Source organism: Callospermophilus lateralis, chromosome 8 (assembly GCF_048772815.1).
Source record: "Callospermophilus lateralis isolate mCalLat2 chromosome 8, mCalLat2.hap1, whole genome shotgun sequence".
Taxonomy (NCBI): domain Eukaryota; kingdom Metazoa; phylum Chordata; class Mammalia; order Rodentia; family Sciuridae; genus Callospermophilus; species Callospermophilus lateralis.
In genome coordinates, this window is record NC_135312.1 from 115526224 (window position 1) to 115540377 (window position 14154).

A 14154-nucleotide genomic window follows, 5' to 3' on the forward strand; every position below is an offset into this window, starting at 1 on the left:
ACTCAGAGCCTCAGAACCTTGGGTAGGTGGGTGTGCAGTCCCCACACCCCCTGCAGCAGTCCTAAGAGCTGCCGTGGTCTGGGGTCAGCCTGAGACCTGCTTGCTCAGTATTCCTGGAAGCAGGTAACACTCTTGCAAGTCCTTTTTCCTGATCTAATTTGAGTAAGTACTGGTTTGCTGCAAACTGCCCTGTCCTGCCTGGTTCCAGGACTGGAAACCAAGTCTCAGCAGGGCTGAAACAGCATCCTTCCTCAAACGAACACGCGCATATCCAGCCCCTCCCAGCGTCAACTCACTGAGCTCCTGTGAACCATTGTAACTCTCCCAGTGTTTATTTTGATTACCCCCACCCTCTTACCCTATCCTGATTCCCTGTCCAGCCCAATAATTACAAACCCGGGTTTGTGTTTAGGATTCCAGGGAGACAAAAAGCAGACAGAGAGACCAGGAAACAGAACAGGTGGTGAAAGCTGGTTCTCTGGCCCCAAAAAGAGAATGGCAACTGGGCGGAAGCCTGGAGACCAAGAGGAGGAGGGACCTCGTGGAGGGAGAGGGCTTGGGGCCAAGTGAAATGCCACCTCCGTGGCCTCCCTAATTCACCAGGAAATGCAGCCGCCTTAGCAAATGGTGATGACAAGAACATGTTCCAAAATTGACTACTGTTTTTAAAGAGTTAAACCTCAAGCATTTAAAAATCCTATGTGAATTTAATGAGTGACTTATCCAATACATGCCTTTATTTGAAAATAAGGCTTTCATGAAGAAAATGAAAATATAAAGGGGATAATTTTAGTATAGCACAGCTGAACAGAGTCAGAATCAGACAATTTTCCTTTCTCCCTCCTCACTGTTTAGTAACATCTACAGCAACCACCTGTGCTGTTTTAAAGGCAAGCTGGGGAGAGAGGGTTCTTGCTGCCCCCAAGCTTCCAGTCCTAGGGGCAGTCTCAGCCCTGCTGAGACTTGGTTTCCAGTCCTGGAACCAGGCAGGACAGGGCAGTTTGCAGCAAACACTTAACACACTTCCATGAAGCCTCCACAGTCCAGGGCAGGTTCTCATGGTCACAAGTAATGCCAAGGAGCCCCCCGAGAGGGAGCCGTCCTGCCAGGGCACAGCCCTGCGCTGTATCCTTGAGTCACTCTGCTTCTGATCAGGTTCACCTGACTTCCCAGTAATGAAGCCTGGCTCTCCAGGGATACCAGAAAACCATGGTATTCACCAAGATCCCTGGAAAACGGAGGCACCCCCTGCTAAACACAAGGCAGAGCATTCCCAGCGCGCCAAGAGCAGGGCACGCAGACAAAGAGCGACAAAGAGCGCGAGACTGCACAGAATTCTCACTGTTTCCCCTGCAGGATGTTTCGTATTTCCCTGGTAGGAGAATGATTCTTACTGAAGCAGGGATTAAAGCAGCACCAGAAAAATCAAACATGGTATTTTTGATGAAAACTGTTCCATTTTGTGTTAAAAAATAACTATTTTTATTAAAATCCCTTACAATGCTCACGAGCGTTCACCAACCCCAGTGCTGAGGCAGCAGAGGAAGAGTACCTCCTGTGAGGTCCCCTTGGTACGCACACAATGACGGCTAGATATCGCCTGCCAGTACCAGTTGGCTCAGCAAGATGGGTTATGCAGGGGCTGGGAGGAGAGGGGATATAATTCCTTAGACAGGTCCTGGTTGGCCAAGGAGCACAGGTGACAGAAAGGACCTGGAGTTGCTGTGTCCCCCACTTACCCCTCTAGCAACAATAGCTCCATGGTTGTGAGTAAGCAAGGAAAGGGAATGTACCAGAATTGCTCTCCTGCTAAGGACATCTTATAAAAGACTTGAAAACAGCAGAAAAAGCAACAAGACTTTCTCAACTGCCATCGACGTCTGAAAGGGCCTCTGCAGTTGACCGTACGGGTCATCGATGATGACCTCCAGCTATCTATGCTTTTAGCCAGGACCTTGTGTCGGCATCCGACAAGAAATTTCTTTGATAAGTGGATTATTATGATTTCTACAAGACTTAAAATTTAGAGAGGAATGTTAAGTGCTACCCTAAAAAGCTAAAGTTTTGTTCAGAAATAGGCTTCTCAGAAAAGAGCAGCCACAATGGTTATTCAAGGCCTGTAGCACATGACTGACCTCTGAGCAGAAGGCTAGATGGGATTTCATTTTTATTTTTATTTTTTTATAAAAAAAAAAAAAAGGAAGAACTTGAGCAGAATCTAGGAGGCATTTGTGGGTAGCCAGTTAACGCCCTCAAATGTGTTTGAAGATGGCACCACAGTTCAACTGGTAAGTGATCAACAGCAAGGGTCAGAAACATTTTCTAACAAGGGCCAGAAAGTGACATTTTAGGCTCTGGGGGTCATATGGTCTCTGTTACAGCAACTATTCAACTCTGCAACTGAGCAGACAGAGACCATGTGCAAATAAATAATAATAAAAACAAATTAAAAATGTTTTAAAAACGAGCACAGCTGTGCTCCAATAACATTTTATTAAAAAATTAAAAAAAAAAAAACCCAGACAACGGGCAGAATTTGGCCAGCACAAAAAGTCCTCGTCTGCACGAACTTTCTTAGGAAAGCTTTTCCTGCAACATAAGTTTTACACTGTTCTTTTAAACTCAAAAACAGAATAGCCTTCAGGGTATGGTTGCTGCTATGAGAGGGGAGTTCTCAGCATCTGTATTACAACTACAGGGAAGCCTTAAAAAGTTCTATTGCCAGGCTGTACCCAAGATTAACTAAGGGTCGAGCCCAGGTTTCAGCCTCTTCTAAAGCTCCACAGATGATCCAATGTGCAGCCAAGGTGGACGACATCTGTGGAGCAAGTTTCTGGCAGTTATTGCAATTAATTATTCAGCTACCATGATTTAAGGTTTTTGTTTTTTTTTTCTTTATTTGGTACTGGGGTTTGAACCCACGGGCACTCAACCACAGAGCCATATCCCCAGCTCCTTTTTTATATTTTATTTAGAGACAGGGTCTAAGTTGCTCTAGGGCCTTGCTAAGTTGTGGAGGCTGACTTTGAACTTGTTATCCTCCTACCTCAGCCTCCCAAGACACTGGGATTATAGGTGTATGCCACTGTGCCTGAAATGATTTAAGTTCTGTCACTTACTGAGTGTCTAAGCACTGCAAGTTATCTACAGCCAAACAATAACCTTTGCTTTGTAAGAAAAGGAAAGAAAGCCCCCTATGGTTTGTTGAATGCCTACTTTGTGCCAAATCTCGAAATGAGTACTTAATATGAATTGGTTATTATCAGCAACTCCATTGACCAGTGGAAAAAAAGCAAATCTTAGAGATGTTAGGTAACTTTCCCAAACACAACAGCCAAAGTGGAGTTGGAATCCAAAACCAGCTCTAACTCCAAAGTACAGGCACTTTTCAGCTGCTCTTACCCTGTTATCCTATTTTCTAAGATCGCAAGAGAAGTCCTATGAGGTTATTGAGTAATTAAGGGATGTCACTGATTTGCAATTCACTGATCAAAATATACATACAGGCATATTTAGAGTGCCTTCAGATTATGGCCAGGCGTGTGGCACACACCTGTAATCCCAGTGACCTGGGAGGCCGAGGCAGGAGGAGCACAAGTTCAAACTCAGCCTCAGCAACTCAGTGAGACCCTGTCTCTAATAAAATATAAAAAAGGGCTGGGGATGTGGTTCAGTGGTTAAGCGCCCCTGAGTTCAATTCCTGGTACAAAAACAAAAAAAGAGAGACTGTCTTTCCATCACCTAACATAGTAACATTTCTGAAATTCATGATATACAAATTGATAAGCTTATAACCTTTCCTCACAAAGAAGTTAAGAAAAATTTCTTCTTTAAAAAGAAGTATGCTGGGCTGGGGATGTGGCTCAAGCGGTAGTGCGCTTGCCTGGCATGCGTGCGTCCCGGGTTCGATCCTCAGCACCACATACAAACAAAGATGCTGTGTCCGCCGAAAACTAAAAAATAAATATTAAAATTCATTCCCTCTCTCTCTCTTAAAAAAAAAGAAGTATACTGAAGATGGGGAAAATACCTGTGAAAAGATTGCTTCATTTTGTACTTCTTTTTTTTTTTTTTTTTTTTAACAAAAGCACCAATTCCATTAACTAGAAGCAAAGCTGGTGTAAATTACTATAAATGCTGAATTTGGAATGCATTTAAGAACAGAAAGGTCTGTTGCGGATATATTGGATTTCCGATCCTTTAGAACATTTTGAAGTACTTCAGTATGAGTAATGAGATATGAATGGAACCAGCACCAAAGGGTTGGTCACAAAGTGTTCCTACCTGCAGCCACCCCTCAGATTTGGTTTCATGTGACAAAATTAGTGTCATTTGAGGTTTGTGGTTGGTTAACTGTGATGAATGGAATGCACTGTGCATTCAAACACAGGATTAAGATAGTAGCCCACTAAGTGGTCCACCAAGGGGCTGAGAGACTCTGCTGGCTTGTGTTTTTCTGTCCCTCAGAATCACTGCCACCTCAGGAGACTACGTGGCCTGCTGCATCAGCACAGGATCTCGTCACGTGCCAGTAAGACTTTCAAGTGAAGTGCCGTCTTACTGGCTCTTGCTCAAGAGACAGGTAGTATTATTGTGCTCCCCAGTAAAAACAGCTGCATGCTTTCACTGTGAGGTCTTACCAATTTCCCAGCACACCATGGTGGGGGGACAGGGACTTGCCTCTCCAGTTCCAACCGTGGAGGCTACCACAGTCGGCCACTATGACAACCCCTAAGTCTTACTTCCCTCCTGTTACCACCAAGAAGAATTTCTGACAGCCCACACTCATGAATAAGGGGACCTTTAATATGAACATGTGTTACTCAAGTTCATAACAAGTTCTCGCAATTGATCCAAGTGACACACTGATCTGCATGGCAAACCCTCCCTCCACCTGCATGAAGGTGGGCATCAGCCCACAAGAGCCGCTAGCGCCCAAATGTGCCAGATTCACTGAGTGACCACAACATGCAGCCCACTGTCCTCAAACAGGGTCTGGGATTCAATGTTACGGCTTATTGTTTTCCGGGAACTGAAGCCTTCAGAATGGCTCAGTCCCTCCTTTTGTTTTGGTTTCTAACAAAATCAATTATGTTCAAAGATGAAGTCACCACCCAATGTTTGGGGGTAATGAAAACAGCATCAAAGTGGTCAGCGGCTTAGTCCTGAAGATTATTAACCAGTTCTAAATACAACAGAAAAGCCAAAGCTCCAGGGAGAAGCAAAGACGTCGAAGGTCAGCAGCTACTGTGGATTTACATTTCACAGCTTCGAAAAGAAGTTTTCAAGTTCATGAGGTCAAAGAGTTACTTTTTAGCTCTGCCAATCAGGATGAGATACTGCCAGGGCTTTCATCGCACTTCACAAATCTAGGGGATCTTTCACCACCAGCAGACCCAAGAGACAGCATCAGATAACATATCAGCACATCAGACAGTTCATAATCTCAAGATGTTGGCTAATGTTCCAAATGTACTTTTCTCGTCCTTCTTTCAACCAACAAGAATGCTCACGGCAGACAGCCCCTGGGCAGACACCGCAGCCTCCAAATGCAAGGCATTTATCCCTCCGTGTCCACAGATGTGCCCGTGACTCTGAAGCCCTTAGTTACGACCGCCTTAAAAGTCTTAAACTGGGACATGGATGATGAATTAAAGTGCAGGGGAAATGCTTTCTTCATCTGTCTGGCAGCCGATGACACATTTAGTACTCTTTATTGCCTAGCCGTCCCAAAGAAAATGCTGTGATTTAAGCACAGTAAATATTCCTGCAGGGGAAAATTATCAGCTAGATGGAAGGGACTCTGAGGAGCCCGGGCAGAGGAAACAGATCACAGGTCGAGGTCAAGGGGAAAACCAGGAAGACGGGGATTAAGAGAAGAAAACAATGTCAGAGCGTGGGGTGGATTTGAAGAGAAGGAGAAGAAGGGACAGAGGGGGATCAGTCTGGAAAATCCAGGGCTGGAAGGAGAACAAAGCCATGGGATTGATGGGGAGAGACTGTGACAGCCTTCAAAGAGGAAGATGGACAGGAAGTTGGGAGGAGAGGTTGGGGGGCAGGGACAGCCCAAGGCAGAGGTTTGGGGTGGCTGATAGGTGTAAATGGAAGAAGGCTGGTGTGGCAGCCAGACTCCCGGATGGCCCCCCCACACCACACCTGATTTTCACACACTTATGTCATGAATTTGCTGATGTCATGTGACTCCCGGGACCTTATGGAAATAATGGGGTGTGGCCTCCAAAGCGAGGTCACAGAAACCAGAGCTTCTCCATTACTCTCACTCTCTCTGATCATTTGGTTCAGGGGACACAGTGGGTTGCCATGTTCTGAGGATACTCAAGCCAACTTACGGGGAGGTCCCTGTGGTGAGGAGCCAAGGCGTCCTGCCCAGAGCCGGCACCAACCTTCCAGCAAGTGAAGGAGCCGCCCTGGAAGCAGAGCCTCCATTCCCAGTCAAGCCTTCGGGCCACAGTGACCCTGTTCTGCATTGTGACCGTAACCTCACGAAAAGGCTTCATCCAGAACCACCCAGCTCAACAGCTCCGGAATTCCTGACTCCCAACAACCGCGAGAGAAGAGGAATGTGAATATTGTGTTAAGCCGCTAAGTTTGGACATACCCTGTTTCTAATGGAATCATTTATAAGTCAGCAACAGGTTTGGAGTATGCGGAGAGGGCAGGAAGGCAGGGACAGAGGGTAGAGTTGGGAAGGAGGTCAGTAAGAGCAGAGGACTCGGCCCAATCCTGCCTCCTGTTCTCCCCTTCCTCAGTTGCGGTTCCCAGAAGCACTTCCTAATAAACCCACTGACCCTTAAACTCTATCTCTGAGTCTGCTTCACAGAGAACCTGGCCACTGGTGGCCCCGGAATCTGTATTTTCAACGAGACCCCTGGGTCTGCGGTCTGCAGCCTCCTGGCCCCTGGGAAGGCTACTCTGGATGCCTGAAGGCTTAGCACTTTTACCTTCTTGGTGCCAAGGGACCTTTCTCAGCAAGTTTCTAAATACATAAAATACATAAGATAACAAAAGAAAAAAAAAAAATCCAGAGACTGACTTCTCTCACAATTACTTTCCTTCCCAGACATTACCGCATGCTAATCTTTGTGGAAGTGAAACTTCCTTTGTGTGAAAACAGCCTGAAAACCCCAGGGTTTAGGGTAAGAATGACAAGCTATTCTGAGTGCTTTCTCTGTACTCAACCAAGCTCCATCTGTGCAGTAGGTCCTGTTCACACATAAGGGCGACACGACTTGACTTGCCCAAGATCACACAGTGAGTGGCCAAGCCAGGACCAGACCCAGGCACTGACCTCAGAGCCCTTGCTTCTAACCACCACACCATCCTGTGTTTTGCCTCCAGAGGAGGCAGATAGCTGAGCGCCAGGGGGCCCTGGGCATTCACCTTTGAGGCCTCCATAGCCGAACACTAGGGGGCACCAGTTCTACCTTAATCCTCTCATCTACACGAACCAAAGGCTTTTTGTCTTGGCTGCCCTTAGCAGTTTTTTTGTTTTGTTTTTTAACTTCAGGGTGGAACACAATTTGTCAGTTTATTGTTACAACAATCCTTTAAAAATACTTCCAATTTTTTTTTATTGGTGCATTATAATCTATATAATACTAGAATTCATTTTTGTCCTTAGCTTAACTAGGGCAAGTTGGAACATTCACAGAAATTTTTAATAATTAAATGAGAACAAAATAAAAATAAGAGTCCCAAGGAGCTGTGCACCTTAGAGTGCAACTTGGCATGAAGCAGCCTCACTGCTCAGGCCTCGGGCTCGCCACATGCTGGACTGTGGGAGGTAGCCTGAGCCACGGCAGTGGAAGAGACTCTTGTCTGGCCTGCAGAATGCTTCCTCCCCAGGCAACTACCTGGCCCTTCAGGAAAAAGTGCAAACAAAAGCCCACTCCTAATACCTAGGGAGTCGTTTCTGGGGTAGAGGCTTCACAGGGAGCTGCCGGGTGACCCTACCCTTTAATAACTCATTTTGTAAGTTTTTGTTCTGACCATGTTTGCAATCATCTGTTTAACAGGCTGGCCTTGCTTTTTCACGGCGTCCTTGGACTGGGAATGCTCACAAGCACGGATTTCACTTTCAAATCCCAGTTATCCTACTATGCTAACAGGGTGGCTTCCGTCTCAAGCCTGCCGTATAATATCGCCCCATATTTACATACCCGACGCGTTGGATGGACCTGGACCACACTAGGTGCGTTTCTAGCCTGTGCCGATCTTGACAATACTCAGCCCCATCCCTGGCTTACAAAGAAAAAAATTCAGTAACCTTCACCTTTGTGAATTTTGTCATTTTAGGAATGCTTTATAGGGTTAAGTGTAAATGCTGGGCAAATGGTCTGGAGTAGTTCACTTTGCAAGCTTCCATTAGATGCTATCAGCAAGCACTTCCCCACCAAGAAGAGCTGCCAGTAAGCTCTCTCTCCCTCTCTCTCCATCTCCCTCCACCCAGCCTCTCCCCACCCCAGGATTTCCTCCCTCCTTCCCCAACCCTCCCCTCCTGTTCCCCTCTCATTTAGTCTCTCATCCTTCTCTTATGCAGAGCAGCTGTGTGAACCCAGGGACTCAGCAGTGAGCCACCCCTCTCCTGGAGGACTCATAGGGCACATCACCAGCTTCTCCCAGGAGAGCCATGAAGCAGGCCCACCAGAGACACGGGAAAGTGCAGAGACCCCAGCCAGTCCCAAAGACCTTGAAGAAGTCACCTCACATCTCTAAACCTCGGTTTCTCTCTCTGTAACATGAGGACTCAAAGGTCTGAGAATGCTTCTAATTTTCACATTCTATGGCTTTAAGTAACTAGTGTCAAAGACTCTCCTTTGACCAAAACTTGGTTGCTGCTCCTTTGCGTTTCCTGCTTGCACAGGCCCTGCCTTGGACTACCCTGTCCTTGCAGAATTCAGTCTGAGCAAGAATCCTGCTAAACCGGGCACGGTGGCTCACACCTGAAATCCCAGCACCCAGGAGGATGAGGCAGGAAGATCAAAAGTTACGGGACAGGGCTGGGGTAGAGCGCTTGCCTAGCAGGTGTGCGGCACTGGGTTCGATCCTAACCATCACAGAAAAATAAAATAAATAAAACAAAGATATGGTGTCCATCAACAACTAAAAATATTTTTAAAAATTAAAAAAAAAAATCCTGTGAAGTCAGTTTAGGGGAAACCTCCCACCCTGATATCTGACCTCCATATAACTCCCTGGCCTGCATTTACCAGGAATGCTATCAAGTCCGTTTAGCCAGAAGCCCTTTTCCTTTGAGGCTTCCTCTTAGTAATCTATCCCATGCCCTCACCTTGTTCCCTTGATTTAAATCCCACTTGTCCTTGCTGGAGTAGGGGTTGAGTCCAATCTCTCTTGCTGCAAGACCTCCAACCACCACTGCCTGCCTTTCCCAGCCCCTCTGAATGAAATCTGCCTTACCGTCTTTAACAAAAGTCAGGCGCACTCATTTTTTCCTTTAACACTACTAAGGCAAGGCCAAAGTAATTATAATTGGGGTTGCTATGGTTTGGCTATTAAGTGCCCCTCACAGGCTCATGTGGTAAAGGGTTGCTCTCCAGGGAAGTGCTGCTGGGAGGTGGTGGAGCCTTTAGGAGGCAGAGTCTAGTGAGAAGTTCTGAGGTCACTGGGGGTGTACCTTCACAGGGGACTCTGTCTGGTCCCTTCTTTTCTGCTTCCTGTTCCTGAGGTGAGCAATTTTGCTTTCCCACATGCTCTTGTCACAATGCACTGCCTTGTCACAGACCCCAAAGCAATCAGGCCAACAGATCATGAACTGAAAACTCCAAAACCGTGAGCCAAAACATGCCTGTTCACTTTATATGTTGATTGCCTCTGGCATTTTGTCACAATAACAGAAGGCTGACTAACACAGATGTACAACTAACTCTCAGTTATCCTGACACCTTTTAGTTTTAGGTTTAAAGAATATTAAATACTTGGTCACCATCCTATTTTTTTAGACTCCCACTCTGTAAAAAATCATTCCCAATTTGAAGCTTTACTTCCTTTACTGGCTTTGGTCCAACCCCTCAAAGAACATGATCTTTAACTGCACATGGATGGGGCAGAGTTGTCTTCTTCACAAACATAGTATTATTTTTTTTAAAAAATGAGTAGCTTCTAGGGAGAGGAGGGATGCTTTCTATCTTTTTTCAATGAGCAAACAAAAGTGGCATAATAATGTGATCAGAGAGTAAACATCATACACACCACCTTATTTTCATTTTTTTGTTCAACGTCTCCACCAGAATACAAAGCTATCAGAAATTCATACAAAGTGGGGAAATCGTGATAGAACATCAAATTCTGCTTACCTTTGATCTTACCTTACATAATTCCTAGAGAGTAACACTCAGATAGTTAAATAAATAATAAATAAAAACCTATACCCAAAACTGTGTCCCCAAAGACAAAGACACGAGAATCAACGCCTGCCCACTAAGCCTGGCTTGTTTGCCGGCTTTTGTAAACTCTCTGGTTCTTTGGATAAAAAAAAGATTATCTATCCCCCAAACCATTAAAGCATCTCACGAGGATAAACAGTTCCTGCCCCTGAGAAACAGGCCTCCTCTGTCAGCTTCCCCTTAATTGATCTTAATAAGCGACTGTAAATGAAGAGGAAGGGGAAAGCACGGGCCTCACACACGATAATTATCTGTAATTTTCCATTTGTAATGTCACTGAAAAGAAAAAATAATGCAAACACGGGCAGATGTGAGTGATGTCACAAGGACATCAGAATTAGGGCGTTGGGTATAGAAAAGTAACTAGACTATATAGATCTGCTTGAAGAGGTTTTCTTTTTTAAGAAAAATTTTCTTTTTCTTTTTTCTTGGAAGTTTTCATGTCAGTGAAAATACAGAGATTGCTGAGATGTGTGACGAAACGGAATTTCATTGTCCGGAGGCGTCCGGCACTGTGGCCGAGGGCTCCATGCAGCAGACTCACACAGACTAATACTGAAGGTAAATTTGGTGATTCTAAATGAGGAAAAGGAATAGAGTCCCCAGCTTCTTAGCTTTTGGGCCGCCCCCATTTTTGACAACTATAATCCAAATGTTTTCAGGGTTTTTTTTAAAAAAAATCAATCATCCTTACTTAACAGATGAGGAAAAGAAAACCCAGAGGAGGTGTCACAGATCACAGGGGGAAAGCAAGGTGGGTGTCACGGAAAGACCACTACTCTTTATTTCACTTATAATCTCATTTTCAGTCCTGACCAGTAATGATACTTCCCTTAATCAACCCATGATCTATCTTACTCTTTCCTGTCCTCGATAACTAATCCTGAGCACTTCCTGTGTGCTATATTGGGGTTACTACAGAAATTAAGATACCCTCAGCAGAGAAGAACCGTGTTTTCTTGATGTTTCAGCAATAACACCATGTGTTACCATGTTTTCAACATTCCATGTATTTTCACTCCATATACGTTTGTGATCCCCTGTGAGACTGTGTGTATGTGTGGAGCCACATGGGCCACAGTGTTAGTACATCTTCTTAAAGTGTTAGCTGTCCAGTCCTGAAGCTGTCCCAACTGTTAATAAGTAGCACTCAATGACCTCGTAGCAACTGCAGAAAAGGACAGTCTTGGGGTTACAGTTGAGAATGGAGAAAGAAGAAAGGTGTTAGCCCATTTTACTAATGGGTAATAAAAAAGGGGGAACATGGCCAAGACCCAGGTAAGCAAGGACAATGGTGCCTCTCATGTTGGACACATGCAGCCCTAGATCAAAAATCACACCCTGCCAGGGGAGAAACGTGAATGACTTCTGCACGTGGCTCACTGGAAAGCTCACAGTGCCTCAGTCCAGGTTAACAATGACCGGCACTAGGAGCCACTCACTTTTTTGCATTGATGATATAACAACTTTCCTGGGAATCTTAGGTGAGCATCATTCACGTTCATGGGGGACATACACAGGTTCCCAGGGCAGCACAAGCAAGCCCTACTGACGGGCAGAGAATGTAGCCTTCAGAAAGGGGGAGCCACAGGTGCTCTGGTGGTGTCAGGCTGCCAGAGGGTGAAGGGCCTTTACCCCTTAAAACATTCTTCAGCATCCTTAAAGAACAGGAAACATCTTGGACCATATTTGAAGTCTTTAGGAAACCAACTTTGGAGACTGCATTCCTAATAATGGTATCTCTGATATCAACCAAACACCAAGGGAATTGAAGTTATTTACACACACAAACATGGCTTTGCGTATACTTCAGTATTCTAGAGTACTTTACCCTACAGTCTGATTGTCCCTATAGGGAAACATCCAATGTTTCACCCCGATTATTTAGAGCTATTTTATCAGTACATTTTATAAATTATTGGGATCTATTAAACAACAATAAAACTTGACAAAATTCCACAAATTCAGTTTTTCCCATCATTCTTCTTCTTAGTTTACTGCCTACTTAACAACCTGCTTATTATGTTGTTGCTATGTACATTTTTAGGTCATCATAGTCAACACTTAAGATTTATTTCTAAGTTTCTCACCAAAAATGACCATTTTTTTTTTTTTTTTGCATTATCACTTGTAGGTATAGATATCAGAATTTCACTCTATTTTAGGTTTCAATAAAGTCAAATTATGGTAGCCATATTGCAATCATTATTCAAAAATAAGATTTTTTTAAAAAAGAATTATGATGTTCTCCAAGGCTTTACCATTGCAAATCATTTAACAATAAATGGAAAATAATTGTATTTTACCACATTCTGTTCAACCCTAACCACAAGCTTGCATTCTCATTTTGAAGAGGAGAATACTTCTGTGGAGAGAAGTTCAACGAAATTATAACAGGACACAGCATTTAAAGCCAGGTCTTCCTGGCTCCAAATCCAACTTCCATTTTTAACTTGTTATTGTACTCAAACCCCTAAACAAATTACAGTATTACACTACATATCTTAAATATAACAAAATCACACAAGCATACCACATGTTCTATTTCATACCTTTAATCCTCTGAAACTTCCTGGGCTAGTTGGAGAAGAACTGGAGGATTTCGTAGATTTAGGAGTAGAGAGTTGGCTGCTGGGAGTTCCATTAACTGACCATGAGACAACAAAGGAGATGGAAATCATCAAAACCCAAAACAATCAGACCCTGTAAAAACACTAAGTACATGCACAATACAGCTCCAACCAGCTCAAAGCAGATAGCAACTCAGCAAAAAAGCAAAAATAATGTATTGTATTGCATTACAAAAGACAAAGGGGAAAAAAAAGGACAAGAAGTAAAACTAGAATCATTTTCAATAACAATTTTCCAGCAGGGATATAAACAAATATATAAGACATGATGGAATTGGAGGTGTGACAACTTATCCATATATCCCGCCTGCCAGCAAAGATAAATGACTGGCAGTTCCGTCTGCAATGGATTACCTTGAGGGTCCTTCCATGACCTCCAATATCCCCCTCTGTCTGGGTAACTACCAACCTAAATGACCAAGAAGTTCCTGGGCTCCTCTGGAACAACTCCACCCTAACCCAAGCACATTTTCCAAATATATTCCCTTTTTTGGAAGGGATGCTAGGGATGAACCCAGGGCTTTACATATGCAAAATGCATCCTTTACCACTGGGCTACACCCCAGTGTATCCTTAATGGAAAGGAAAGGAAAGGAAAAATTACTGGTTGTTTTCCTTGCAATATTTACTTATAGCCTAAAAAAAAAAAAAGACATTCTTCAGCTTTCTTTTTATTGAGGCGAGTTATTTCTAATCCCTTCTTTTTTTTTTTTCCTACACAGCTTCATTTCCCCATTTTTTAGCAAATCTTGTTAATTTTCTATCCAGTCCCTCCAAACCTCCATATCCTTCATTGGTAGAAATCTCAATTTAGACCCTATGCTAGGAAGAGTTATGGCCACCACTGTTTCAAAGGAAGGTTAATTTGCAGATTCTGTTCTACAGAATCTGGGAGTTCCATTAACTGACCATGAGACAACAAATCCTTCAATACCATCCATGCTCATTCCTAATTATACCGTCTCCATCTATTTGTGTAGTGATTTCACAAAGCTGGTAGTTAACATCTAGAACTAGTATTGTTTTTCCTAAGAACTATTTACAATCTTTTATTATTAATCTCCAAAGCTTTTGCCCAAAGTAGATGAAAACTGCCATTG

General features: G+C 44.0%; 1 protein-coding gene across 13 annotated transcripts in view; it reads right to left on the reverse strand.

Moving 5' to 3' along the window:
- Dclk2 (doublecortin like kinase 2) overlaps window positions 1-14154 on the reverse strand; it is a 152512-nt gene that overhangs the window by 36903 nt on the left and 101455 nt on the right. For all 13 annotated transcript variants that reach the window (XR_013155572.1, XM_076865326.2, XM_076865325.2 and 10 more), the window contains one exon: window positions 12977-13071. Coding sequence is in view for 12 of the 13 variants with exons in the window: in XM_076865326.2 (XP_076721441.1) it covers window positions 12977-13071 (95 nt within the window). In the remaining variant the exon portion in view is untranslated. The remainder of the gene's footprint in view (window positions 1-12976; window positions 13072-14154) is intronic.